Below are 27,106 nucleotides of genomic sequence, written 5' to 3'. Positions count from 1 at the left end.
CTCAGACTTCTTCACCGAAAATTATGGGTAATAAAAAGCGGTATGAACCTGGACTCCCGGCTGCCCGGTGAGCTCGGAAAGCATGCGATTGATGGACCACGTTGAGGGTCAAAGCCACCAATACCACATTATGGGTTGTTCCGCACGATGGATGACCTTGCATATGTTTGAGCCAAATCTTTTACGAAGTGCGTGACTAACCGTCTTTTCAGTCAAGTAACCCAGCCACCGGTATACTCTTTGACTCCATATGTCTATACTTAGTATATTAAATTGCGCCAATTTCCAACAATCTCTTCCACACTCAACTTCGGTTCTATCGATTTTTCCTACGAACATGACATAGGTTTATTCAGTAAGCGTGCGCTGACCGATGACATGGTATTAATGATCACGATTGCCATTCCGCCCACTTATTTCATCGGATGGGTTGATACATCAGACGCTATCCTCGTCGGGATGGATTTCTGTTATCTGAGCACCGCTTCCCTTGTTGGATCAAAATCCATGATTAGGATTTTTATTTACCCGGAAACCAGACGGTAACAGCTACCAGGTTCAAATATCAGATGACCTAACTCGGCGTGTAAATTGATCTTTTACTAAACTTTCGCTTGGCGCACTCTTTGCTATCCTTGCGACTGTTCAATACAGCGGTTGTTGTCAATTTGCTGTCAGGGCTGTGTTCTAAGCGGAATGTGGAATCCTTTTAGGGCCCACAAATCACGAGAAACACTAAGTTAGTGTATTGGAACTGCAGCTTACTGAGGCGTATATCCGTGACTGGAGCAGTGACAATGCTAGACATGTATTGTATGCCCTAAAGTTTTATCTGTCAGATTGTGAGTATGCTATTTTGGCACTTGAGCATAGCCAAGCCGGTTTCCGAATTTCTGTCCCGCATTTGTATGGTGTCATTGCTCGATACTCCGTACGCACAGAGCTTTCATCTATTCCACTGTATGATGTGCAGTTGAGTATGAAATTGGTATTTCCAAACTGTTAGGTAGAGGTAAATCTTCATGAGGTTTAAATCGTTGCGTTCCTGCTAATTGCAGTGGCAAACTACTCAAAAAGAAACACGAGTGGACAGAATAATGGTCAAAGCAGGACAGTCTCGTTGCTATGCTGGAGGTGGCCGGGTTTTGTGGGCAGTGCAAATGCAGACCTTCTAGCCTATGTACATATGTATTTACTACCAGTATGTTAACCTGATCGATGACCGCTGACATGCCTCTCCGGAGCAACGCAAGGCCCAGAACCTTGGTAGCGAATTCAGCAAAGAAAGACAGACATGATTGTAGACATGCATAAATACATAAACTTTCGGCAGAGTGCATTGGTTTATGCACATATTTGGCCGAGCTTCAGAAGCGAAACCCCTGTTATCGGAATTCGGACCTCTCCGACTATCTCCAAGCGGGCAGGTGGGGAACCCGGCAGCCGGGGATCATCAAATCGCCTCAACGAATGGTGTCATACCTTCTTTCATTCTAATTTCCTCATCACTTCATCTGGACTTGACTGATCTAGTCCTCTGGTTTATTCTTTGGCTGTAAGACTAGAGGCGGACATCATGACTATCGATGAGAAGCTCCCGCTGGTGCAGCCTGTTGACACTCGTCAATGTGGCGAGCCACGTCGCACTCGAAGAATCAGGGCTATCTGGAGACTAGCTATTATAATCATCACTTTCGGATTCATTCTCTTGTTCAACTTTGATTATCGTGGAATTTCTGCGCCTTTTCCATCCCAGGTCTCTAAGAAGCTACAATGTCCTCAGATAGATCCCATCTGGCCTACCCGTAAGACAGACGCGCTGTCGCAAATGGGTGAATTCTTGGACTCAAGCAAGTTCCGCAACGAGAGCATCACTCGATTAGCTGGTGCTGTACAGATTCCTAGCGAATCTTACGATGACTTGGGCAAAATTGGTGAAGACAAACGGTGGGATACTATGTACGATGTTGCCGCGTATCTAGAAAAGACATTCCCTCTTGTTCACAGCAAGCTCCAGCTGGACAAGATCAACACCCACGGCTTGCTTTTTACTTGGAAAGGATCAGACGAGTCTCTTAAGCCCACTGTCCTGATGGCTCACCAGGACGTGGTGCCTGTCGCAAAAGCTACCATCAGCCAATGGACGCATCCACCATACAGCGGCGCTTTCGACGGCAAATACATTTGGGGTAGAGGCTCCTCCGACTGCAAAAATACCCTTGTCGGCATACTAGAAGCTGTAGAGCTACTGGTCGAGGCTGGATTCGAGCCAAAGCGCACCGTGATTCTTTCGTTTGGCTTCGATGAAGAAAGTTCTGGTAAACAGGGCGCTGGGCATCTATCATCAGTGCTTCAAGAACGCTACGGCAACAACGGTGTTGGTTTGATTGTTGATGAAGGTGCCGGGGTCTCTCCTGCGTGGGGCACTTTCTTTGCTACTCCGGCTGTCACTGAGAAAGGCTACATTGACGTCGAGGTAACCGTACGGATGCCTGGTGGCCATTCCTCGATCCCGCCTCCGCACAATGGCATCGGCGTGATGTCAGAGTTCATCACTGTCGTTGAGAACAACCGCCATAAGCCCTATCTTGCACCTGAGAACCCATTCCTGGAGCTGCTACAATGTGGTGCTGTTCACGCTCCAGATTTCCCATCAAAATGGAAGAGTCTCCTGCCGTCCAAAGGCAAGGAGAACCCTCACAAAGTTGCGAAATTGGCCGAAGAGGTGGCCGAGTCTAGTGACTTTTTTAAGTACCTCTTCACTACTTCCCAGGCTGTCGACATCATTGGAGGAGGGGTAAAAGCCAATGCTCTTCCGGAACGAACGACAGCTCTCATTAATCACCGTGTCAATATCGGCGAACGCGTAGATGACGTCAAGGAGCATTTGACAAAGCTGGCATCTCAAGTCACGAAAAAGTACAACCTCACCTTGCATGCTTTCGATGGAGAAAGCGAGACTCCTTCATCTCTCACTCTCAGCAACCCAAAGGGTGAACTCGAGCCTGCACCTTTGACGCCAACTGAGATTGATGCATTGACACCTTACGTGGTTATTTCAGGTACCACTCGTGCTTTGTATGGAGAGAAGCTCAACGTTGCACCAGCGCTTATGACTGGAAATACTGATACGCGATACTATTGGAACCTGACCAAGCATGTGTTTCGATACATGCCCGGTTGGGATCCTGAGGACGATGCTGGTCTGGGAAATATACACACTGTCGATGAGAAGATCAGCGTTACGAATCACATCAACGTGGTCAAATGGTACAATCTTTTCCTTCAGAACATTGATGAGGCTGAGCTTCCCTAAATACTGGAGATAATTTCCGGAAACCCCGAAGATAAAAGATAGAATTTTGTACGTTGGTTAATTCACAAATCACTTTGTAACCTGCAGCTCAATGCAACGACAGAATACAGTCACTGCTGAGACCTATGGCACACCTACTCATCACAGTCTCTCTAGCCTCAAGGATTTTGGGGATTGTCCACCCGGGACCGTCTCTGCGATAGATTTGTGTTAGATACCAAGTAAATGATTAAACAGACGTCCTGACATGGGTGAACACCATATTTCCTAAGTTTTGCCAGCTTTTCCTGTCTAAGTGTCTGCGGATAAACCTAGAACCCGACCTGACATGACGCCAATTGATGGTTCGACTTCCAGATCGAACTACGACTAAGCCTAAAGTAGGTGCCTTAATTCTTTCTGACGTAGCGCAAGTGGCGCATATAACAACTCCCGAAGAGTATATTCAGTTCTGATAGACAATCAGTGGTATTATACAACTTGGTGTTGCCTTTGAAATCCACTGATTTGATGACTAATTCGGATGAAACCCCAAAAGTATTGTACGGGATTAGCTAGGTTAGGTGATTTTGGTCGAATTGGTGGATGTCTGGGTCTAAGTGCCCCGATGTACATTCTGGACCCTTGAGTGTCCATACACCTCCGATCGGAGACGCCTTTGTCTAAGTAATCCACGAAGCTATTGTAGCCATCTTCAGTATGCCCAGTCTTTTCTCCTTTCGCAACCAATGCACGTGACAGAATTAGACTAGTTCAAACGTAACTGTTAGATAGTATTGTTTCTGGCTAGTATACCGAATAGTTACATAAGGATCCAAGACTTGTAAAATGATGTATGGTATCTCTCAGGGTGAGGTTAAGACATAGGTTTGTCTTTCTGACTCGAAAGATCTGTCGTATCAGCAGTAGTCTATCAGGAGGAGTGGTAGCATTGGCTATGCCCATCTACTACAAGCTACCTAGCGGGGCAAAATATGGGTCAACTCGCTCGAAAGGCGCGCGGTATGTAAAGGTGACTCGTAATACGAATGTGTCCGATCACTATAAATTATCGATCGTTTAGAGGGAGCTCAGGACATGAGTTTACATTGTCAACTTTCAAATTCCGGGTTTTAATTTGCATCAACGCAGGCCATAATGAAATCGTCATCGACGCGAAAAACCGCACTCATCCTAGTTGACGTACAGAATGGCTTTCTGCACCCAACCTTTTGGGGCGACAGTCGCAGCACTCCAGAATGCGAGTACAATATAGAAAAATTACTTCAATCTGCTCGCAACCATAGCAAGGGGTTACCAGAGACTCGCAGCGACAAATCTGTACTCATTTGTCATGTGCATCACCACAGTATCCAACCAGATTCCGAGCTGCACCCAGAAAAACAGATCGAGGTGAACGGGAAGGTTTTATTAGCGACGGACCCCCAGAGCTTTTCATCTCCTGTCTCTGGGGAGTCCGTATGGGTCAAAAACGTCAACTCGGGATTTATCGGAACAGGACTCGAGGCTTTCCTGAGAGAAAACGGAGTCAGACAACTGATCATCTGCGGATTGACTACAGATCATTGTGTCAGCACAACGACACGCATGGCAAGCAATCTGAAGATCGTGGACATCGTGAACGACAACGGTGAGGTCTTGGAAGTGGGAGACATCGTACTAGTTGGTGATGCTTGCGCAACGTATGCGAAAGGCGGTTTTGACGCCGAGACCGTTCATCGAGTCAATCTTGCTAGTTTGGACGAGGAATTTGCTCAGGTGGCCTCAACGGATGATGTTATTGAGAAAGTATTGAAGACTTGAATTGCTCGTTAGAAATATGAACTTGGAGGAACAAATTCCGAATATCCAGGGCAATGTGTGGGCATGGCAAACGTGAAGCAGGTACATATTTCGATTGGTTTGAAGACTTGATCAATCAAATCTTACTAATATTGCGTATGTGAAGATGTCTTAGATACTAGTGACTCTTATACTGTCATCTGCAATGTTTAGACTTAGACGTGATGCACAATAAAAAGGAGGGTACTACGATATTGTCGTCATCTTCATGTTCACCGTCCGTGTTGCCTATCATTGCTTTCAACCCGCCCCCCCAGTGGGAATCCAGTATCACATATGTAGATCCCTTAGCAAGGTGGAGAGTTGGCGTAATATGGAATGATATGGCCTATTTGGGTACACCAGTAATAACGAAGAATTATTCCAGTATGCAACATACAACCTTACCATCTTTTCGGTGTTGGTTTCATCGACTGCAGCCTTCGTCGTATCTAGTTCGAAAAGGCCTTCCATACAACATGCTACTTAGTAAAGCAACGCTATGCAACCCGTGTCCACCATCTAGCTTGACTCTTTCGGATTTCGATACTTGATGAAATGGGTCATCTTGGTGAACAGAAGATAAACGCTAACCCCGGCCCAGAACCCAAGGATAACGAACAAGCCCCAGACGAGCTTTGCGTCAACAATGCGGGATGCAATAGCTTTTTTAAGCGCGGTGCTCAGAAATAACCAAGCCCAAAGTGACGTTCCGGCCTTTGTGGCCTGCGCTGCCGTGAGCTGGTGGTTTGCTTGCTCGCTTTCGCGCTGCTCAATGACATCGGCCATCTTCCAGGCAACTTTATTGCTAATATGTTCCCATGTGGCCTCAGTCGCTTGAGCACGGCAAGAACTGCCGAGACGTTTCCGTAGGTGGTTATCATTAGAAAGTATCAATATCTGGTCGACGAAACCTTCCAGGTCAGTTGGCGGCACAAGATACCCAGTGCTACCATGGTCAATAATGTCGCTTGGGCCGCCCTCATCTCTCGCTATGACTGGTACCCCACTTGCCATTGACTCCAACACCACCAAGCCAAAAGTCTCTGTAATGGAACAGTGAAGGAATATGTCTGCAGAGGCGTAATATGTCATCAACTCCTCGCCAACCTTGAATCCGGTGAATATGATCTTTCCCTTGCCAAATAGAGGTTTGAATAGGTCTTTAGTCTCCTGCTCAACCACTGCGTTACGATTTCCCCCTACGACAACTAGTTTGAAGTCCAGTCCTCGCTGATCCAGCTTCAGTACTACATTCGCAAGAAAGCCAAAGCCCTTTTCACCAGCAAGGCGTGAGCATGTGAATAAGATAACCTCTCCATTAGGCGCCCAGTGACGTCTCAATGCGTCACTACGCTTTGATGGGTTGAAGCCCTCCGTGTTCACGCCTCGCCTCAAAACATCAAATTTATGCTCTTGGACCCCTGCTTTCTGCTCCAAGTACTTTCGCACAAATGTGCTTGGATAAAATACGGTCTTGACTGATGGATGGCGGAATAGATACCCTTCCACTTTTGCAAAAGTCCAGCTTGCGATTGATCCCAGTGGCCGCGGGAATAATATTTCGCAGTACCCAGCAAGGTCGGTCTGAAAATTGCAAATCACTGGCACCTGGGCCTTTTCTGGCTCCTGCTGCAGCTGCAGCATAACCTGGAAACCTAATGACGCAGGGCTTCCCAAATATATGAGATCTGGTGGCTCGCCGAAAGTACGTTCGTACAGTTGTGAAAGGCGGATCGGGTACACAATAGATAGTTCCGGGTTGAAAGGCACAGGGTAGCCGGTCAGCCGTACCTCCTGATTGCGCATCGAACTTGGGTCAATATTGTCAACGGCCTGGAATGTGTTCACTTTGGTGTGATTGTATGGAGCCACGACGGCTACCAGTGCGCCATGAGTCCGGAGGTGGTTCACCACATTCAAATTTGTTCTGCTTACTCCGTTGATAGGGCCGAAAGATTCGACACAGAATAGAATGCGACGACCGTGAAGAGCTCCAGGAAACGTGCCGAAATCGTAGGCGGGCATTTTGCTGGATGCTTTAGACATTGTACTCTTGCGGTATCACCGAGTGTTTGAACAATCTCGCTGCCAAGGTCGAACGTCCTGCCAAATTCTGGAATCGAAGTATGCCAGTCAGTTGGGAACTCGATGTCGTATGTACAAAGACAAAGAATTGCTAGGCCATTGCCACCTTCCCGAGATCTAGACATATTTGCTACTGCAAAAAAGATGCATATATGGTAGGTTAAGGCATGAAACGGAGTCTGTCCATTCAGCATATTGACCATCTGACCACATTCAAACTACGCGAGTGTACCTGTGCCAAAATGGATGGCAGAAGCCTTTGCCATCAAATGTGAGGGTGGGGTTTAGCAGTCTAACTAGTCCACCTGTAGCAATTTTATTTGATGGGTCGCTCAATCAGCCAATACTTCTGGCACGTTGTTTCTTCCGCGATTCATCTTTTTCGGCAGCCGCAACGTCTGCTAATTCGATGCGCGGCGAAACAAAAAGTGTGGCGAATTAATTCGTTGTTTTCCTGCAAATTTCTTTATGGCAGGACGGCTCTTGTGACTGAGGAGGAAAATAACGAAGACTTGCAACTGAAAATCAATCATTCCGGCGCCGTCACCTGGGCACGCAAGACCCTGCATTTCAGATACCTCGACTCCTTCGCCTGACATGAACATGCGGGGTAATCTACCATAGCTCATCTGTTCTTTTGCTATGAGCTTGTGATAGGTAAGCTCTTGGATTCGATTCGTGAGATACCTTATCAGACAATCTACATCTCCATGTACATAGCATATACTGTGGTATTACTGCCACTATCCCGACTCGACCTTCGCCAATCATAGATCACAATGTCTGCACGCTAGTCTGCAACTTGGGTTTGATAGGCACTACAACTGCGAACTGGTATCTTCCACATCGATGATGCTGGTGTGGAGAGGCAGCATATACCCGGTAGGCAAACGCATATCTACTGTATGTATATAACTAGACTAGACTAGTTAGTGCTAAGGTTAGGTGTGTACAATGCAGCCTTGCAGCATTTGTTGCTTGTCCACTTATATTTAAGCATTTTACCCCCGTGGGATTCGCTGAGTCGTCGGTTGGGTATTCGCGTTGTCATGCACAACATACATAAGCATTTGAGCTTGAAGTACACCCGTCGTTGAAAACAATGCAGTACCTTTTCCGACTGTCTCAGCAACCATCGAGTCAAATTGAATTGCTGCGCAGACTCTTTGAATTCCTCTGTCAGTAGAGTAAATCTTTGTTGCCCCTTTGGCCCATTTCAACTTCTCAATCTGGTGCACAAATGTCATTTCGCACCTGCTCCAAAAGCACTCCGAGGTGTTTATAACCCAGGTCGCGCTTCATGCAGCAGGATCTGCAATTTAAGACCAAGTGGGTACAGGGAGCACCATGTGAGAGTATAGATCCTTAGTCCTGGTTCCTAACTACGCATTGTACTGTCTGATGAGTATCCTATCAGTGCCGTTCGGTTCAGTCTGGTGCACCACTCGCTCTGCTTGCAGAAGCCACATGTCAAGGCTGCAATTGGCTTTCGTACCAAGGTACGAGATACATTGGCTCAAGGCCATCCTTCAAGCCTGGCCAAGACAAGCGCGTGCCTCTTGGTGAAATTCCCGGAGTTTCCCTGTGATGTGATCAAAGTACCTATTGCCTCTTGCTTTTTCGGAGCGAGAGTCTTTTCTTATCATGCTAGTCGTTTGTTGCACAACCCCTCCATTGCATCAGAAATGTGTCTCATTTCTGGCAGGGAAAGTCATTGCCACAATTCGTCGTTTCCCCTTGGTTGCCCTTTCTTCCCCCCAGTATTTCTGTTCGTCCCATAGCTGAATTCGGAAGACGCGACCGATCTCAAAATTTGAACTGAACGCCTATCACACCTTGATAGTGGTTGTGATTATATGTGCCGTTGTGCCTTGATATTAGCAAACTTCCTCGGAGATCACGCGACATTCGATTGGTGTTCAATCTAAACAAAACCATCAAGCTATCACCAAGTTTGCGTCTTTTCGTCCCTCTACAGAGCCTTATTCAATGGATCCTATACCGTCATCTGTGGTTGGATCCGAAGAGGGAGCACTGGTCGATATCGCTCCCTCGACAGCTCCTACTACACCCGAAGGCAGTTTAACGTTCAGTCCAGTGCTGCGTGCAACGGCGGATGGTCATCTGGATATTGATTCAGCAAGCCTTACAGCTCAAGCTAAAGGTTCAGAATCTCTTGAATCTATTCTGCCCAATCTGCGTCCTCGGCTGGTGCGCAATATCTGCTGTGTTGGTGCTGGATATGTTGGTAGGTTCTGCCATTTTACCTCATGTCGTCTTTGTTGAAGGGATCTTTCCAAGATTTTTCAGACTTGTTCCTAATCTGAATTTGTCAAGGTGGTCCAACTGCGGCGGTTATCGCTTACCAGAATCCTCATATTCGAGTAACCATTGTTGATAGAGATGAGAAAAGGATCAAGAGATGGAATTCCAAGCATTTACCAATTTACGAGCCTGGTCTTGGCGACATTGTTCGTGTTGCTAGGGATGGATCGCGTGAATGCTTCTTCTATAACGAGCCCGTGGTCTCAGGGTGCTCGGACGCATTTTCCGATACTGCATCATCATCGTCAGAATGTGGCAGCCAATGCGAGGGATACGCCAATAGGTTAAAGATCATCCCAGAGAGACAACCCAACCTTTTCTTCTCCACTGAAGTCTCCAAAAGCATTGGTGAAGCAGACATTGTCCTCATTGCTGTCAATACGCCGACCAAATCCAAAGGCATGGGTGCTGGGAGCGCAACAGACATGACGGCATTCGAGGCCGTTGCTGGTATTGTGGCCCAACACGCTCGACCGGATGCTATCATCGTCGAGAAATCGACTGTCCCATGCAGAACAGCCCAATTGGTCAGGGAGACAGTAAGAAACATACAAGTCGGGTGAATACCATGTACTAATGATGACCTCAGATGTGTATCCATCGCCCAGGTGTGCATTTCGAGATCTTGTCTAATCCCGAATTTCTGGCCGCTGGTACAGCTATGAGAGACCTCATGCATCCAGATCGTGTACTGATTGGTTGTTCGACGACACCATCAGGTCAAAGAGCAGCAGATGCACTTGCCAGCGTTTATGCTGCATGGGTGCCAGGGAAGCGCATTATCACTACAAACGTCTGGTCCTCAGAGCTCGCCAAACTTGTCGCCAACTCTATGCTTGCGCAGCGAATCAGCTCAATTAACTCTATCTCTGCCATATGCGAAAAGACTGGCGCTGATGTGGATGAGGTCGCTGCTTCAATTGGCTGCGATCCAAGAATTGGCGACAAGTTTCTCAAGGCCGGGATCGGTTTCGGCGGCAGTTGTTTCAAGAAAGATATTCTGAGTCTTGTATACCTGGCCGAATCCCTTGGGCTTGATGAGGTTGGAGAGTACTGGCGCCAAGTCGTCAAGATGAATGAGTATCAACGTGATCGATTCAGTAAGCGTGTCATCAAGTGTCTCAATAGCACCTTGACTGGAAAGAAGATTACCATACTGGGATATGCATTCAAGGCGAACACCTCAGATACGCGAGAGTCTCCAGCATTGGAAATCATCAAGACTCTTTTGGAAGAAGGGCCGAAAGAGATTGCCATCTATGACCCCTGTTGCAGCCCTACCGTCATTCGAGATGAGATCAAGACACTCTTGAGAGGGATTAAAGCTCTTGAAGAAGACGACGGCCCTATTAGAGTATACGCTAACGCATACGAAGCATGCGCCGTGTCCAACGCTCTCCTGGTTACAACCGATTTTGACGAGTTCAAAACTACAGTACAAAAGTCAGCGTTTCCCAGTCACCCAAGATCAAAGCCAATAGATCCGCGACCTTTCGAGCGAATTGACCCGACAGAGACAGATATACTATCATTGCAGGAATTCCTGCTCCGTTCCGGGTCAACTTCTCTGTGTGCCGACAGCGATCCGCTTCAGAGATATCAGGAAGAACCTGCTTGTGCCCACGACTGCGCAGACTGTGGGCCAGGAAAGGGCGGCTATTCAACAGCTAGCAGCTTGGACGAGTACATGCCTAAGGAGAAGCTTGACTGGAGTAAGATCGCATACCACTTGCAGGGACCGAAATGGGTATTTGATGGCAGGGGCGTTGTTGATTCGAGTGCTTTGACTAAGCTCGGTATTCGAGTCGAGAGCGTTGGACGTCAAGGCTTAACCTAAGTTGGCCTGCGAAAATCTGACATGCTTTTGGCTATCGAGGGAGCATTTTTGGAGTTCTTGGTTGGATCAGTCATATGTAAGGACCGAGTGAAGACGTTGACTGTGGTATAGATTTTCATTAGATCAGTACGTTCGAAACAAGACGGAATGCCACGCGACAATTGTCGGTTTCATTCATGCGACTAGGTAATACAGTGTTAATGGCAATCCATATACCTATGTATTACCCGATAACGTGATATATGTGCAGCTTAGGATGCTTAATTAATGCGACTGTGTCACTTGGAGCATCACGCGACGTGTGTTGCGGTCGTTTTCCCGCATCGGTTTTTCATTGCTACGATAACGACGCTATGATAGGTAGACCATCATGTTTAACAATTGCATGAGCTCTGCTTCGATGCAGGGGCTTACTGAACAGCCTACTCGATAGTGATTGCGCATGCAGACGCGAACAAGAAGAGGCCAACTCGCGTCTGTGGGGGCATTGTGGTTATAGTTACAAGTCGTCAGAACTAAAGATTGTGGTGAGACGGGGTGTAAGGTGACCTGACTATGGAACTACGGAGCCCCCATCGCTAGCGGGTAGACTCACTTGGAGCGGCACAACAACATCGGACGGGTATTTTTAAAGCGCCGACTGGATCCTCAAGGGTGCTGCCGAAGCACCGACGTCATGGATGGATAAAATAGACGTGACCCCCGTCGTGATGCGAAAGTCGAATGGCTTGCGAACCAGCAATTAACACCTTTGCTTGAAAGTCGCCGGCCGACATTTATTTATTTTTTTGTTAGTTCACATAGACAAGATGGTTAGATCAATCAGAGTACTGAGCGCATCGCTTCAACTGTCCAAGAGCTGGGCGACGCCCAGATTCGGCAGTACACAGTTATATGCCCCGCTCATCCGGAGACTGTATTCGACAGATGGCCCGAAGCCGAAACGTGGCGGATCGAAAGTGTACAAGTCGGCGGATGATGCGGTCGCAGATCTCAAAGATGGCTCGGTAATCCTAAGTGCTGGATTCGGCCTGTGTGGTGTAGCCGGTATGTTTATTTAGCAAGCTATTTGCATTGAACGCACCCCCGGGCGCGATTGCGCTCCCATGCGCATGATGTATGTGCTAATATTGTGCATTTTAGAAACCCTCATTCAAGCGATACACAAGAAGGGTCTCAAGAACCTCACAGCAGTGTCGAACAATGCTGGTTCTGGTGACAAGGGTCTTGCAAAACTCACCGGAGATGGACGGATAACCAAGATGATCATGTCATACCTTGGCAGTAATAAGGAGTTAGAACGACAATATCTCAGCGGTGAGGTTGCGGTTGAGCTATCCCCACAGGGGACCTTAGCTGAGAGGCTTCGTGCCGCCGGTGCTGGTATTCCAGCCTTTTATACATCGACCGGAGGCAGTAAGTCTCTTGTTTGACAGTTGGGCGGAAGCTTGTGGTAATCTAACGCATATGTAGAAACGTTCATTGAGTCGGGAGACATCCCACTCAGGTTCACTCCGGAGGACGGTGTTATAGAAAGGGGTGTTCAGAAAGAGTCTAGGCTTTTTGGTGGCAAGTCCTATATCATGGAGACTGCATTGCCCGGCGACGTAGCTATTCTGAGAGCATGGAAAGTCGACGAGGCTGGCAACTGTGTCTTCAAGTGAGTGAAGATGTGAGCCTGCCACCAAAACTGCCTCGCTAATGAGATGTTAGGTACACGACCAAGACTTACGCGCCGCTCATGGCAAAGGCTGCGAAGATCGCCATCGTCGAAGCTGAGGAAATCGTGCCGATTGGTTCGCTCGACCCGCAAAATGTGCATCTTCCCGGCATCTTTATTGATCGAATCGTCCCGGCTACAGCCCCGAAGAACATCGAGAACTTGAAGCTCGCACCTCCGACAGACCCGACCAAGAGCAGCAAACCCAACGCGCGAAACACTATTGCAAAACGCGCAGCCAAGGAGTTGCAGGATGGATACTTTGTCAACCTTGGCGTTGGCATTCCGACACTGGCTGCTTCATACGTACCAGAGGGTGTCAAGGTCTGGCTTCAGTCCGAGAACGGTATCCTGGGCATGGGTCCTTACCCTGCCACCGAGGAGGATGTCGACCCAGATCTCATCAACGCTGGCAAGGAGACCGTCACTCTACTCCCTGGTGCTTCAGTATTTGACTCTGCTGAGTCTTTCGGTATGATCCGTGGTGGTCATGTTGATGTTTCAATTTTGGGTGCTTTCCAGGTCTCGGCCTCTGGAGACTTGGCCAACTACATGATTCCTGGCAAGATCTTCAAGGGTATGGGTGGCGCTATGGATTTGGTGTCAAATCCTGAGCAGACCAAGATCGTAGTGGCAACTGAACACGTCGATAAGAAGGGCAGGAGCAAGATCGTGCAGGACTGCAAGCTACCTCTTACTGGCAAGGGGGTCGTCAGCACGATAATCACAGATCTGGCCGTATTCCAGGTCGATCGCGTCAAGGGCGGCTTGACGCTCACTGAGGTTGCCGAAGGCGTTAGCCTTGAAACCGTCAAGAAGAACACGGATGCCGAGTTCATTGTGGCAGAGCCTTTGGGCAAGTTTTAGGTGTTTAAGATACGGTGATATAGTCCACATTGTATATAGGGTACGAGCGTTAGCATTGTTCAGTCTGTAGATATCTTTCAAATTTAAGGAAGTGTATACTATGTTCATCAAGCTGCCTCAACACTGCTTAAGAGAACATCATGCGAAGATCGCCAGTATCTTTGTGCTCATGTCAATGGTTGGAATGCGGTATTTCTAAGATTCTACATCGCTCTATTAAACGTGCTGTTGTAGAGGCATATGGTCAAGAATTACCTATTAGTCCGGGGTTCTTCTGCATATACACTTTTACAGGAGTTCGCACAGATGACTTTTAAGCGAACCAAATTCTTTATTGCCAGAGTAGATATACGGGCAAATTCGACAAGCAGACTATTACGATGCCGCCAAAGGAGAATCTTTGGAATTAAGGACCTTTGTATCACAACTCATATTGGTATCTACAGCTCATCTATCGTCTAGAGCTTCGGGCGCAAACCAGGAGCGAAAGTTGTCCCCGACCCACCACCAATGGCTTGCACCAGGCTGTCAACATTTTCTAGCAGCCAAAGGTTGCCATCGTTGCTTGCCAGCCACTCGCCACCCTGAACCTCTTCCTCACCCGCGGCGGTCGCATCACCGTGTTCGTAGGCTTTTCTCAGCCCGAAGATGTGCGAAACAACCTGAGGGCCAACTCCGGTCTGCGCCCTCAGACAAGCGATTGCCACAAGACTGGTCAAGACTCGTCCGACCGTGGCGCCTGCCTTCTCGCCCCTGGGATTGCCGAGAAGATTCGAGTAGTGGCCGTTAATAATGTGCACCGGAAGGTCCGGATGGCTCTGCGCCAACTTGTCTAGCAGCTTCCTCTCGAAACCAAGGTATACTGAGTCCCAAAGCGCGAGACCGTCCTGTTTCCTGATCTCTATATTCTCTGGCGTGTACTCGCGCGTGGGTTTCGTATGTAGTTGCGAGGTGACGTCAGATGGGAGGCTGGAATGGAATGCACCAAGAGTGTTGATCGAGCGTGGGATGCCATTGAACGAAATGCACTTTAGCCCAACTTCGCGGATCAGCTCGGCGTTCTTCACAGGGCCAGGGCTTTGGGAGCTCTCGTTTGCGATATGAAACACCGATGTCATCGCTTCCGGGCAGTTCAGCGTTGCGCTTACTGCTGTCTTCAGTTTTCGTATGGTCAGTCATCGCTCAATTGATCGGTGTCATTATTCAACATGCATGATTCCACGCACCGATAATGTGATCCATGCTGGAAGTCCAACTTGCTTCTCTATTGCAGATTTGGCAAATTGCGCCAGCGCTGGCTTCACATGAGCCGAGGCTTTTGTGTAGCCTGGACTTGCGTGGCTGGCATTGATGAGCGCCTTCACGGCATCTGAGAGTTTCGACATGTCTGCAGCTTAGCTTGTGTATAATCCACTATGCCGCTCGACGATCGCACATAGATGTTTACATGACAAGATTATAAGAGACGGGCGACGGCCGTGGTTCAAAGCCGAATGGCGACCGACCTCGCCAGGGACGCGAATTGACCGTGTCCTCGGCCATTCTTTTGATGCCCGAATGAGCTGACCTGTGGGGTGAGCTTTGGTGGAGCTCAGGCAACCCATGTTCGCTAAAGCATCAACCGAACAACGCTGAATATCGAGGTACTTATTCAAGTCATCTCGGTAGTCAGAGATGCAGCGGTAGCTGGGCTGCCTAAGTATGTCAACATACTTAACACACGAGCAATCGATAAATAGCTGTACCATACTGTGCTGCCCGAAAGTGATTGGGAGGTAAACTTATTGTGAAGGGTCGGTCTGCTCGCATCACGTTGGATTGCGCAGTGGCATGGGCTATTAGACACGCTAACTTAAGCTTTCTAACGGCGGCAACACGCAACGTTCCCATAAACTTGGTTTCAGAATGACTTTCATTCACAGGTATTGCCTGTGGGTTTTACTTCTTCATCTTTAATACAGTGATCGATCCAATCATCACTATCGAGATCCAAATGCTACAGGACCAATCGGAATGACGGTTCCCTATCATCGTTTTTCCCAATGTGATGATCATACTTCCCCTTTGCCTTGTCCCTGTTAACCTTCCAGCAGTACAAGACATTGAAGAGAATCCTTTGCGAAGTGTCAGTAGGGCAGGAGGACCGTGTATTTCGAGACACTCACAAGAACCATCCCCCAACTAATAGTCCAAGAATAATTGTATGTCCTTTGTGGTACTGTGGGCCTTGAGACTTCGGATAAATGAAGACCGTCACAAACCCTCCGCAATTGGCAATAGCTAGTTGCAGAGCACTTGTCGTTGCTCGCTTATAATGGCCCGCTGAATTATTAGAGAGCCAGCCTAACACAGGCGGGACGGAACAGTATAGCCCCGTTGCCATCAGGAACGTCATTCCATATTTGACATGCGGGTCCGTGACGTTGGCGATGACAGCGTAGCCAATAATAGCAATAGGGAGCGTGCAGAGCATCATGATACCACGAATACGAAGACGGTCCGATAGGAAAGCGACAATGACTGTGCATAAAATTAGAGGGGTTTGACGTATATTCGTACTGACTCATACCTGTGCAAACAGCGGCGACAGCGTAAGGGATAACCGACCACAGCTGGGTTTCGGAAACCGTGTATCCTCCCAGAGCGTTGATAATAGTCGGTAACTGTGGAATGGTCAGTTGTTAGTCGCAGCTGCGGGCGTTGCACTCACAAATAAACCGAATGAGTACAGTCCGGATAGTATGCCAAAGTAGGCACACGCGGTCAGCCATGTTTGCCAGCTGAAAACACCACGAGCAACCTCAGACCACGAAAACTTTTCCGTGGCCTCACTACCAACTCAATCAGCATATATTGGAGCAGAAGGCATGAATGATACTAACTGTTCGCGCGCGTTACTCTGGTCGGTGCTGGATCGGAGACGATTAAGGGCAAATTGACGTTCCTCGGGCGTGAGGAATTTAGCTGTAGAAAGGCCGTTTGGAAGCAGGAAGAATGTGGCGATGCCAACGAGAGCTGTCTACCGAGGTGTCAGTTAAAGTAGGCGAGGTCAGAACTCCTGCTTACCAACAACCCTTCCAAAACAAATATCCATCTCCAGCTGCTCAGACCACCCCTATGGCCGATCTGTGCAATGCCGTAAGCAAGTAAACCTGCCTATATCAGCGCAGTCCGTCTAGGACTCAAGAGAACACATACCACCAAAAGCTCCCGACAGAGATGCGGCTGTGTAAAACAGGCCAATGCGCAGGGCCAGTTCTTCTCTTCGGTAGATACCAGATAGGTATAGAATCTAAGCCATCTTAGCCTCAACCTTTTGCAAACAAACGCAGGACAACCCAAATGTAACGAACCATTCCAGGTAGCAGACCACCTTCCGTCATTCCGAGTACAGCGCGTACAGCCACAAAACCAGCGAAGTTTTGGATAAATCCCAGGCACATAGCGACAATGCCCCAAGCACAGGCTAACAGCGGAAGCCATATTGACGGCGTCACGCGCTTTAAAACTAGATTCGATGGGACCTCGCTGTACAAGTTAGACCGACAACGGACCACGAAACAATAGTATCGTCCCACCAACCTTGCGATATAGGTCGCGTAGAAAACAGCGAGTCCCTGATCATATTGGCGATCCGTCATGCCAAGATCCTGCTCCAGGTTATACAATCGCGCGTTTCCGACATTCGTGCGGTCGAGGAAAGAACACAGGAAGAGAACGGCAAGAATAGGCAGGATCCTGTAACGTGTCAGTACTGATAGAAGTAGTGTTCATTACCAATAAAGTGCTTACCGTGTGTCCAGCTTCCAGAGGATCTTGCGCGTCAAATGATCGTCGTAATTGAGCATATGGACACCCCCGTCGCCCTCCTCAATCTCTTCAGCGCCGCCTTTATAGCTACTATTGGTGCGTTCTACAGACATGATTGATTTGTTTGATCGGGTTCACGGACATGTAGGTAGGCCCCCGTAGTACAGAATGCCCAGGAGATAAAACGGGGCTTAGAAGTACTTAAGTGTCCCGCCAAGTAAGCTTCGCGATGCTTGGGTTTTTAAAGGTGGTGAACTATTAGATAGGGAATTGCGGGGGAAATAGTTGGACAAGGATACAAGTTTGGGGGAATGTTGAGGGGCAGCAAGGGTCGATGCGGGGAAATGCAGCTCCATCATTATGTATATAGACACGGCTGCTGATCAAGGACCGATCCTCGTGACACATGTGTGCACTGGGAGGTGGCATTGATATTCACTTGGCCGACTCAGGGGGGAAGCGTAATGTGAAACATCAGCTCATTGTCAGGCTGACCATGCAGCTCGGGTTACTCTAGACTTGTCTTTTTCTTTTCTTTTTGATAGACATTCAAGGTTATTCAGCGGTGTACCCGTTTATAGATGACGGCTGGAACTGACAACTGGTCAAATTCTCTTGCAACGGAATAACATGAGACATTTTAGATAAGACGGCCTGTTTATTCTGCTTACGCGACAATCATCCGAAGGGAGTTTGGGTATAAGAGGAAGTGTCACATCACAGCCATGTATTACGAAGCAACTAGCTATAATCTTATAATCAATACAGATTACGGTGATACCACACATTTTGACGATGCCGCCAGCCATGTTGCACACCGAGCGCCATGTAAGTGATTCGCCTAGCGGTTCCTAACACGAAAGCCAGACATGTATGATTCTCTTCTTTCAGGATTACTTTCTCAGTTAATGTGTCTCTTTAAGCGAAGGTCGACCAGTCCATCCAGTCCAAATCTGTCGCATTTTGAAACTGGAAGTCTTCCCATATTGATTCCAGACCAACGTCTGTATTGTTGATAGCCTCGTCCAGTTGGACATTCGACATGGTCGAAAATAAGGGGAAATCCGGTACCGAAGCCATATTTGTAGGTGCCATCTCCACAGACATGTTATGATGAATATTACCCTGAGGCATCTCAGAAAACACCAGTGCTGTTGTAGGCTCTCTACTAGGCTCGGCATGACTCCGAGCATTTTCAGAAGCCCGAGAAGCTAGTTTAAGAATCTGCCTCAATTGCCTCGCAAAGAGACAAGATAGTCCTTTGCGTTGTATTGGCGTTGATCCGATGCGTTCCAGGACATCGGTTGTTTCCGCAATTAGTGTCCGTATACTTGGCGCCAAGCTCGATCCATGAGCGTCGGCCACTGTTCCAACTCTCAGCGCGAAACATGCAGCACAGGATATCATAATGGCCGTGTTGTTTGGCATGGATTTTAGTTGGCTTTCGCCCTGCACAGCTACCCGCAGCACGTTCAGTGCAGAAGACAGCCCAGCAGCACGAAAGAAATGGCGAGCAGCGACTGGAGCTGTGAGATGATTGATCACGCTGCTGTACATGGAGAGCCGAGTGTGTGAAGCAAGAATTTCAACATAAGGTGGCAGTGCAAGTTCTTTGGCATATTAGCAGAAGACTTATTTTGACTGTAAGGGTGACTTACGCTCCCGGTCACCAATCTGCAGCGGCCAAGTTTGATACCACCGGTCAAAGAACATGTTAATTTCCTCTTTCAACCTGAATTTGTCAGAAATAGGTTTATGAATTTCCTTTGCCACGAGGGAAGCTTACTTGTCGACGACAGCGGTTTCGCTATCATTGTTGTCTACGTAACCATCGCAGATACCCCGTACTCGATTGATCAGATTGGCCTACATTAGAGATGTGAGCCTTTTGTACTGCAAGGATGATATCGAACTGACCAGATCTCTTCGTAGCACTGCGACCGACACTATTGAACCATCCCATCTATCTGCTAATTCAGACAAGTGCCATTGATCACAGCTCTCAATTAGTGGAGACATGGGTAAAGCATAATCTCTGCCTCTCGCTAAACATACACTAAGTTTGTTAGCCAAGACAAGAGTATGTCAACTAGAAATCACCTACCCTCTTTCCAAGACGAAAAGTGATAACCATGTCCGCTCTCTCCGCCTCAGGAGTCGTCTCGCACTCAAAGACATAGGATCGAGGTCGCTAAAGCCATCAAGTGACAAGGCTTTTCTTGCATCTAGGCAGTCGGCGGTAGCAACTCCGTCCCTTGGTGTTTGTGGTTCAAATGAGGCTGGCAAGATGATTTTGTTAAGTGACAGATCTAACGCGATGGTGAGAGCCATAGACAACCAAGTTGAGGTTTCGTCGTCCGCCCAATGCTCTCCAGCTGAGACCCAGGGTATGTTGACCATGAAAGCCAGGACAATTTCGACAGATTTGTAGCGCTTTGACATTATAATACTCGCGAGCTTTTGCCGATGATTTGATAACCGCTTATATAGAGATTCTAGTGATGGGGAGAAAAGTGCTGAAGCAGCGGCGATAGAGGTGAGCAAAAATGCTGAACGACTACGAACGAAATTGACCGTATGTATCACTGGGTCGATACCCCATCTCGTGTGAGCAAGTTTATCGTAAAAACTATAGAGAATAAGCAACATATAATACAATCGTCAGCGACGAGCTTACTATGAAAAGAGTGCTTCAGCTTCGGCAAGAGTGACTAAGCCAAGTTCAATGGGATCAAGGTCCTCCCCAATGTCCAACCGTGGCTGATATGGCCCAAAGAATCTTTGAAGATCGAAGTCACTTCGATGACCTATTTTGTGGCCAGTGTAGCCAGGTGGACCGTTGGAAGCACGGGGATTGATAGCTGAAAGGAGTTCGGAAGTTCGCGCCAGCAATTGCAACGGGTTTTCTGCGTCGTCTAAGCTGAGCTGATCGCCGTCTCCTCGCTGCAGTGATGCATCATCCCTTCCAAGTGCTTGTGGAGGTGTGTCTACCGACACTGATGTTCGGTTTGGTGATGACCTCTGATCCTGGTCATCGGACTTCCCTGCCGCGTATTCATCGAGGGCATTACGATTTCCCAAAAGCTCACGGCTCCGCTCCAGAAGGTAGCGCAATTCGTTGGCCTGATCTTGATTTGCGATCTGTTCCCCAACAGAGCTTGTCCTCTTCAATGCTTGCTCAATTTGATGTACCGCCTTCTCAAGGCCAGTATGTTTGCTTTCGAATATTTAGTATCCAGATGCTACGGGCAACGGAAGCCTTACTTTTTAACACCTAGAATTCGTTAGAAAATGATTGCTAAGACTCACACGGTCCAAATGTGTTGAGAATCCTACCTTTGTGCCGACCTACATGATACGCTGGAGCTGCGCAATCTATGCGTCGCTGTTTGCATCGAGTACATGTCGCAGATCCGTTTGTTCTCACGCACTTTAGCTTTGAACGTTTGCAGTTAAAGCATGCTGCCAATCGTTCATCATCTTTTGTGTCGGGAACCCGGGCTGAAGCCACAGTTTCGGACATGGCAGCTACACAGCAGGCCAGCCATGTGGCCACAATAACTCGACCGTATGCACTTCTTTGACGTTCACCTGTGCATATTATTGAAAAAATCAACTTCGGTTTCGGCAACTGAGATGTTGCACTCACATATTCAAAATTCCCAATTGGAAGACAGCCCTCCCCGCTCTTTCTACGCGAAGAGCCTCAATCACCAAACGTCAAATCTAAATGGTCATCTGTCACGTGACTGCCTGGTGTCTCCGACGCTCCGAGCTTTGCCATGACGACGACCTCGGATATATTAAGCAATAGGCCTACATCACCTCTACTGGCATGTGAAGTCTTCAATGGTCACGGAAAGAATTGCTCACCCTCATTTAGTATCACAGCCACTATGTCAATATCAGTGAGTGCAAAATGAACCCGTGATGAGAGGTTGGACTCAGTCACGTTTCCACGTTAAACAGTCTTTGATGGGATGTGGGACGTGACTCAAATTGGTTCACTACCATATATGGAGCTGCTGCGAAATCCAAAGTTTGCTGGGACTTCCACCGCCTTTGGCAGCTGATCATGCTTGACTCTGACAACAACGGCGTGTTCTTCCTCGAAAGAGATTGAGAATGGATAACTTTGGGGACCCCATCGCCTTTACCGGACACATTGTGGAGCATTTTTGAACATAAGGCCGGTAGTCCATATGCCAAGGTCATGGAATTATACTGCTCATCGCCTAGAGCACCCAGAACTGGAGTCAGCTGGGAAACTCAGTCAATGTGCGCGAGTAATGAAAAGGACTCAGTCGCACGTTGAAGATGCTTCCAAGAGACTGGGGTTTGAGCCAAGACGCTATCATGAGAAGTAGTCCTGATGTTGGACATGAGGTCAATCGCCGCATAGATTTTAGTGAGCTATGACCGCAAGAGCGACTGTCAAGCGTTTCTAAATTAGTTTATTCCCACCAAATTCTTCAACCGTCTGTACCCCTTGACAAGTTTATAACGAAACCAAACTCGAAGCACCACAGTATTGATGAAGCATTGCGTTAAGTACTGTTCAGTTCGCGAAGGTTTTAACCGTCTCTCAATGATTCTAGCGCTTCCAGAATCCAGCACTCTACGCTTGCCAGGAAAGGCTTCGGTACTTGGCACATTGGCTTTCTATTGGTTAGAACTGTCGGCAGATACTCATTTCGTCGTGTTTCTTAAACTTGCTTCAACCATTCATATTAGTTCATGATTTGGGCCAAGTCTATGGGAAGAAGCGAGTAATTGAGCGGATAACTGCAGTGTTACTTGGCACTTGACTATTCATTGAGCCATCGGACTGGGCACCTCTTGATGAGTAAAATAAGTCCACTAATTAGGAGACTCTTCGGCCAGATTCGCCATGGTCACTTGGGTAGCGGCGGTTTGCTCTAGGCCCTTGACTTCGAATCAGACGACACCATGATAAGATTATCTGCTGGAGATTGTGGGGAGAGCTCTAGATTCTCAGTTGAAGATTGGGCTAGCCATGAAGCAGTCAGGGAAATGCTGCTACAGACTAGCTTGGCAAGCAAAAAGGCTTCCCCGTATGGGGCATGCCAAGGGAAGGGGAAAGAGTCTGTTTCCCCATGGTCAATGGGGTATTGCTTGGTTTGGGTGGGACAGCTCAACATGGGGAAGGCGTACAAACAAAGAGGCAGAACATGTGTATATAGCTTAAGAGCCGTTCCCCCATGGCTGTGCCCTTTTCATTGTCATCACCAGTCTGCCTTATCACACCTGAAGTCTTCTCTTCTGTTTAATTATTGCTCTTGCACTCTTCTATTAGTTGGTCAACTTTCACGATGGCCGGCGGTGTCCCAATGCAAACTGGCCAGTTGGCCGGCGGCTACCTGAGTGGTAGAGCGTTGATTTTCCCGCTGTCTTTGGTCATATCGTTGTTTTTCCTTTGGGGATTCTCGTACGGTCTACTAGATGTACATGACTTCCTTATTGATCACCATGAGGTCTAAGCTAACCTTTGCAGGTTTTGAACAAGCACTTCCAGACAGTCTTAGGTGTATCTCGACTAGAGTCAACCGGTCTTCAGGTCGTCTACTTTGGTGGCGGATACTTGCTGTTCAGTCCCATTGCCGCCGAGGCCTTGAAGCGACGGGGTTATAAGTTCACCATTCTGATGGGCCTTTGCCTATACTCTATCGGTGCGATCATGTTCTGGCCAACCGCTCATTTCTCGACCCCTGAGAACAAACGGGCTTCATTCGGTGGATTTTGCGCATGCACTCTGGTCATCGCTTGTGGTCTTGCGACTCTTGAGACAGCAGCGAATTCGTACGCTGTCGTCATCGGAAACCCAGCGACTGCATCAGCTCGTCTGCAGTTCTGTCAGAGTTGGAACGGTGTTGCCTCTTTCATCGGTCCATTGATCGCTGCCAAGTTTTTCTTCGAAGGGGAGCATGCCAACAGTTTGACCAGCGTTCAGTTTGTCTACCTTGCTGTATCTTGCGCTGGAGCCGCTGTGGCCGTGCTATTCTTCTTTGCCAAACTACCTGAGGTGTCCGAGGAGATGCATAGTGGACAAAGCACTGCTGATAACCCAGCTCTAGACCAATTCGGTAACGAGGTTGGAGCCGGCCCTCTGTACAAGCAGTATAACATGATTTTCGCGTTTGTTGCGCAGTTCTCCTACGTAGGGGCACAGGTCAGCATTGCTTCATTCTTTATCAACTGTAAGTCATTTCCAACTATTATCTACTAGTCTCACTTACTAATGTACAATAAGACGCAACTGAAAACGGTGGTTTCACATCTAGCCAAGGATCCAACATGCTTTCTTACGCTTTGATTTGCTTTACTGTTGGACGATTCTTTGCAACTGGACTAGCAACCGTTTTACAACCAGATTTTATCATGATGATCTACGCCGTCATCGCTATTGGCTTTAATGCTTACATCTGCGTCGGAACCGGTACCCCAGCCGTAGCGATTCTTATTGCCATTTTCTTTTTCGAGGCCCCCATGTATCCTACATTATTTGCCATGGGTACAGCAAACCTCGGAAAACATACTCGCCGCGGTGCAGGTATCTTGGTCATGGGTGTATCCGGCGGAGCTGTACTCACCCCAATTCAAGGTGCCATTGCGGATGCCGCCGGAACTCGTATCTCGTACGTTGTACCTCTGGTTGGCTTCGTCTACGTACTTGGATATGTTGTTACACACTGGCTGCGCCATGGACGACACATCATGAGAGTAAAGGAAGTCGTTGCCACGACCGATGCTACGCTTGGAACATCAGAGGACGACGCCGAGAAGAAGCACAATGAAGCTATCATCGTAGAGAGAGCTTGAATGGGTGGGTAATTTACGTGTTATAGATGATAGATGATAGATGACAATCTCAATGGAAGGTTAAATGGATAGAGGAATGAACCAATCATACTTAACATAGATATTAGTACACTATTATCCAAATCTCGATATCTCTTTTATTACCTACGTAACTATGCATTATTTGATAGACTACGTGACTCCCGTACCTCAAACTCTCTTTCTATCTTGATTCCAATTTTCACAGACGTGTTCCGCGGTGCTTCGTCCATATCCAGGAATGTTGGCCGCCCATCAAACCGAGGGCTCATAATACTCGTTACGGAACCCATTCTCGGCTTTAACATCTGAAAAGCTTTGATAGAGTCCGTCTCTTCTTGATAGCGGCTAACTGTCGAACTATTCTTTCGGGGTGTGCCAGGCATGCTGGGACCAAAGCCTCCCAGGTCTGCGTCATAGATATCTGCGGCCCAAGCCTTTTCTTCATCTCCGCGTAGTTGTTTTGTTTTCTTATCAGAATGCGCCGAGCCAATCGTAGGCGGGTGCCTATCGTCTGGATTATATTGAATTGTGGTTCCGTGCGAATGTGAGAAGAGGAAAGGGAAGAAGTGGCCAATTAGTGGTCTCATGGTGGCAAGCGCTGCGCACGTGATCCCCGAAGCCAGCTCTGCAACCGAAAAGCATGCAGATGTCCATACGTCGTATGTAAAGTCCTCTATCTTATCTGTATGAATAGTAGTAAGGCGAATTATCGATATCACCACGGTGCTACAGACACACTTCTGTAAGTATTGAGCGGCAAATGAGTATATGCGGGCAAAACTTACATCGAACCAACACCAAAGACGCCAAAGACAGCAATCTTTTGTGCTCTTGGTAAATGAAGCTTCCAAAGTGCTGGTAGAGGAAGCATGATGATGATTATGTCGGTAACCATATTTCCAGCTGCATTGATGTAGACCAAAACCCGTTGATCCATGCATGTTGCGTCGATGGTCTTATCCCAGAAGCCCGCAACAGGCAGGCAGACAAAAGTGATCGAAATCAACTGGCCAATATTCCAGGCTACCACGACCACCATAGCTATCAAATATGTGTTTCTCATAAATTGTATCTGGCGGAAGATTCGGAAGTATTGGAACAGGAATGTCATTTTGATGAACAGCAAGGCGGCGTTGTAGAAGAGTGCGGTAATCCAGAATGTCTGAGGATAATAGCCTTGTTAGACTGAGCGAATAACTGGCAAGTATGTATGTTCTCTTACCTCGAAAAAGCCCGGGATATCAAGCATAGCATTAAATTCCCATTCGTGTTGACCCAGACCTAACAAAAAAACAACCGAATTTAGTGTTTTGAATCAGTGATTGAATACTTTCTGAAACCTCCGAGTAGAGGCGCTTCGAAAGCCAAATGTGTTCGAGAGAGAGAATATAGAGATTGCGCAAACACGAGCGGTATCGAGAATACTTACATTTAAGTGCGTTGATTCCTTGAGATATCGCCATCCCATATGTACATAGCTAGCTCATCTCAGTCTGGACGCCCTGAGGCAGGCAATGAACAGAGTTGCTCACCAGTGCTATAACCGCAAGCCAGTCATCTGGCCCAACCAGGCGGTTGATATAGATTCTGGTGAAAAGACGAAGGGTCGTCGCCACCGTCGAAACAGCACAACAGATCGAACCTGCTAGGATGATCATGCGACCTCGTGAGTCTTGATTCGGTGCATCATGGTCCATTTTTTCAGTTGGAACCAACTAAGTGGTGCACTGATTTCGAGGTTGCGGTTCAATATTGCGCCAACTAGAAGCTCACACCCATCATGTACCGTTGACGAGGAATATTGCAAAAGACATAATAAATGAATGCATACTGGCAAGGTTGACATGATTCACAGTAGGTTGTGGGTATTCTTGTTGACAACATCATGGTATGGCGGGAAAATCTTGAATTCTCCAGGATATACCATGAGTTTGCATGAGATTGGGTCGAACTAATGTTTGATCCCATCTTCTGAACCACAACTGAGTTGCCGCAGTTTGGGCCCTTTTGAAGGGGAACGCTACGTCTGGTATTTGTTACGATAAGATTAGATTCACGCAAGGGAGACGTCAACTTAACCCAAAAAAGCAATTGTTCTGGAAGTCTTCCATTTGTTACTGGGATCAAGCAGCGTACCATAACTTATTTAGGCCGGGCCCCGTCTGCCATGATGGAGGTCGCTAGCGTACCGACGCGGTCGGACTCAAACGTGTCTCATAACAAATAAGCTTGCAAATGTGGAGTGTCGTGCGCAGATCGTGAGTTGTACGGCCATATGGACGAATCCCATATAAGTTTGCGAACGAGCCCTTGAATGACACAACACCGTCTGTGTAACTGTGCCCGTGGGGTACATAATCTTGGCAATGGGTATTCGATGGCTGGTTGCTTCGGCTGATTGGGGTCTCGCTTCACAGCAATACTCCGATATGCAGAGCATCAATCGTTCTAGAGTTCGTGT

General features: G+C 47.8%; 10 protein-coding genes across 10 annotated transcripts; 5 read left to right on the top strand and 5 right to left on the bottom strand.

The window, feature by feature from the left end:
* Positions 1-1,576: 1,576 nt before the first annotated feature.
* On the top strand, positions 1,577-3,316 carry BKA67DRAFT_590039 (carboxypeptidase S; the record flags this gene model as incomplete). Its single annotated transcript, XM_046104544.1, has 2 exons — positions 1,577-1,603; positions 1,784-3,316. The coding sequence occupies 2 exons, from the start codon at positions 1,577-1,579 to the stop codon at positions 3,314-3,316; spliced, it is 1,560 nt and encodes a 519-aa protein (XP_045964894.1).
* A 1,016-nt stretch (positions 3,317-4,332) lies between these two features.
* BKA67DRAFT_549100 (Isochorismatase-like protein) lies at positions 4,333-5,291 on the top strand. The gene has a single exon (XM_046101555.1). It carries the CDS (start codon positions 4,454-4,456, stop codon positions 5,117-5,119), a length of 666 nt encoding a protein of 221 aa, XP_045964893.1. The 5' UTR covers positions 4,333-4,453; the 3' UTR covers positions 5,120-5,291.
* Positions 5,269-7,469, bottom strand: BKA67DRAFT_549099 (family 1 glycosyltransferase). The gene has a single exon (XM_046101554.1). The coding sequence runs from the start codon at positions 7,184-7,186 to the stop codon at positions 5,660-5,662; it is 1,527 nt and encodes a 508-aa protein (XP_045964892.1). The 5' UTR covers positions 7,187-7,469; the 3' UTR covers positions 5,269-5,659.
* A 1,745-nt stretch (positions 7,470-9,214) lies between these two features.
* BKA67DRAFT_508554 (udp-glucose 6-dehydrogenase) lies at positions 9,215-11,387 on the top strand (the record flags this gene model as incomplete). The annotated part of the gene is made up of 3 exons (XM_046097165.1): positions 9,215-9,473; positions 9,563-10,089; positions 10,140-11,387. The coding sequence occupies 3 exons, from the start codon at positions 9,215-9,217 to the stop codon at positions 11,385-11,387; spliced, it is 2,034 nt and encodes a 677-aa protein (XP_045964891.1).
* Positions 11,388-12,064: 677 nt separating this feature from the next.
* Positions 12,065-14,089, top strand: BKA67DRAFT_549096 (succinyl-CoA:3-ketoacid-coenzyme A transferase subunit B). The gene is made up of 4 exons (XM_046101553.1): positions 12,065-12,434; positions 12,531-12,803; positions 12,861-13,047; positions 13,101-14,089. Exons 1-4 carry the CDS (start codon positions 12,197-12,199, stop codon positions 13,972-13,974), a joined length of 1,572 nt encoding a protein of 523 aa, XP_045964890.1. The 5' UTR covers positions 12,065-12,196; the 3' UTR covers positions 13,975-14,089.
* Positions 14,090-14,322: 233 nt separating this feature from the next.
* BKA67DRAFT_549094 (uncharacterized protein) lies at positions 14,323-15,475 on the bottom strand. Its single transcript, XM_046101552.1, has 2 exons — positions 15,201-15,475; positions 14,323-15,128 (listed from the first exon to the last, which is right to left on the bottom strand). The coding sequence occupies exons 1-2, from the start codon at positions 15,357-15,359 to the stop codon at positions 14,433-14,435; spliced, it is 855 nt and encodes a 284-aa protein (XP_045964889.1). The 5' UTR covers positions 15,360-15,475; the 3' UTR covers positions 14,323-14,432.
* A 317-nt stretch (positions 15,476-15,792) lies between these two features.
* On the bottom strand, positions 15,793-18,086 carry BKA67DRAFT_549091 (major facilitator superfamily transporter). Its single transcript, XM_046101551.1, has 10 exons — positions 17,767-18,086; positions 17,557-17,712; positions 17,328-17,502; positions 17,173-17,266; positions 17,041-17,126; positions 16,857-16,993; positions 16,685-16,805; positions 16,544-16,637; positions 16,140-16,494; positions 15,793-16,088 (listed from the first exon to the last, which is right to left on the bottom strand). The coding sequence occupies exons 1-10, from the start codon at positions 17,895-17,897 to the stop codon at positions 15,971-15,973; spliced, it is 1,467 nt and encodes a 488-aa protein (XP_045964888.1). The 5' UTR covers positions 17,898-18,086; the 3' UTR covers positions 15,793-15,970.
* A 417-nt stretch (positions 18,087-18,503) lies between these two features.
* Positions 18,504-21,498, bottom strand: BKA67DRAFT_549085 (uncharacterized protein). The gene is made up of 8 exons (XM_046101550.1): positions 21,121-21,498; positions 21,049-21,058; positions 20,462-21,001; positions 19,889-20,413; positions 19,702-19,840; positions 19,571-19,650; positions 19,443-19,516; positions 18,504-19,394 (listed from the first exon to the last, which is right to left on the bottom strand). Exons 1-8 carry the CDS (start codon positions 21,305-21,307, stop codon positions 18,703-18,705), a joined length of 2,247 nt encoding a protein of 748 aa, XP_045964887.1. The 5' UTR covers positions 21,308-21,498; the 3' UTR covers positions 18,504-18,702.
* A 1,619-nt stretch (positions 21,499-23,117) lies between these two features.
* Positions 23,118-24,710, top strand: BKA67DRAFT_634405 (L-fucose:H+ symporter permease-like protein; the record flags this gene model as incomplete). Its single annotated transcript, XM_046105640.1, has 3 exons — positions 23,118-23,249; positions 23,300-24,002; positions 24,056-24,710. The coding sequence occupies 3 exons, from the start codon at positions 23,118-23,120 to the stop codon at positions 24,622-24,624; spliced, it is 1,404 nt and encodes a 467-aa protein (XP_045964886.1). The 3' UTR covers positions 24,625-24,710.
* Positions 24,711-24,776: 66 nt separating this feature from the next.
* Positions 24,777-26,108, bottom strand: BKA67DRAFT_530841 (uncharacterized protein; the record flags this gene model as incomplete). Its single annotated transcript, XM_046099297.1, has 5 exons — positions 24,777-25,327; positions 25,384-25,385; positions 25,431-25,807; positions 25,868-25,926; positions 26,075-26,108. 5 exons carry the CDS (start codon positions 26,106-26,108, stop codon positions 24,777-24,779), a joined length of 1,023 nt encoding a protein of 340 aa, XP_045964885.1.
* Positions 26,109-27,106: the final 998 nt, after the last annotated feature.

Source organism: Truncatella angustata, assembly GCF_020726525.1.
Source record: "Truncatella angustata strain MPI-SDFR-AT-0073 chromosome Unknown BKA67scaffold_1, whole genome shotgun sequence".
NCBI classification, from domain to species: Eukaryota; Fungi; Ascomycota; class Sordariomycetes; order Amphisphaeriales; family Sporocadaceae; genus Truncatella; species Truncatella angustata.
This window is presented reverse-complemented; position numbering and strand designations above follow the sequence as displayed.

Bases quoted from the DNA above. Each gene is read 5' to 3' on its own strand.
- BKA67DRAFT_549091 (XM_046101551.1), bottom strand. From the start codon at position 17,897: ATGTCTGTAGAACGCACCAATAGTAGCTATAAAGGCGGCGCTGAAGAG. The intron at 17,267-17,327 runs GTTCGTTACATT...AAGATGGCTTAG, and splicing joins GTGGTCTGCTACCTGGAATG to ATTCTATACCTATCTGGTAT. The intron at 16,089-16,139 runs GTGAGTGTCTCG...CACTTCGCAAAG, and splicing joins TTAGTTGGGGGATGGTTCTT to GATTCTCTTCAATGTCTTGT.
- BKA67DRAFT_549096 (XM_046101553.1), top strand. From the start codon at position 12,197: ATGGTTAGATCAATCAGAGTACTGAGCGCATCGCTTCAACTGTCCAAG. The intron at 12,435-12,530 runs GTATGTTTATTT...TGTGCATTTTAG, and splicing joins CGGCCTGTGTGGTGTAGCCG to AAACCCTCATTCAAGCGATA. The intron at 12,804-12,860 runs GTAAGTCTCTTG...ACGCATATGTAG, and splicing joins TTATACATCGACCGGAGGCA to AAACGTTCATTGAGTCGGGA.
- BKA67DRAFT_549094 (XM_046101552.1), bottom strand. From the start codon at position 15,359: ATGTCGAAACTCTCAGATGCCGTGAAGGCGCTCATCAATGCCAGCCAC. The intron at 15,129-15,200 runs GTGCGTGGAATC...CGAAAACTGAAG, and splicing joins CAGCATGGATCACATTATCG to ACAGCAGTAAGCGCAACGCT.
- BKA67DRAFT_549100 (XM_046101555.1), top strand. From the start codon at position 4,454: ATGAAATCGTCATCGACGCGAAAAACCGCACTCATCCTAGTTGACGTA.
- BKA67DRAFT_549085 (XM_046101550.1), bottom strand. From the start codon at position 21,307: ATGTCCGAAACTGTGGCTTCAGCCCGGGTTCCCGACACAAAAGATGAT. The intron at 19,841-19,888 runs GTAGGTGATTTC...TAACAAACTTAG, and splicing joins CTTTTCGTCTTGGAAAGAGG to TGTATGTTTAGCGAGAGGCA. The intron at 19,651-19,701 runs GTCAGTTCGATA...TCTCTAATGTAG, and splicing joins CAGTGCTACGAAGAGATCTG to GCCAATCTGATCAATCGAGT.
- BKA67DRAFT_549099 (XM_046101554.1), bottom strand. From the start codon at position 7,186: ATGTCTAAAGCATCCAGCAAAATGCCCGCCTACGATTTCGGCACGTTT.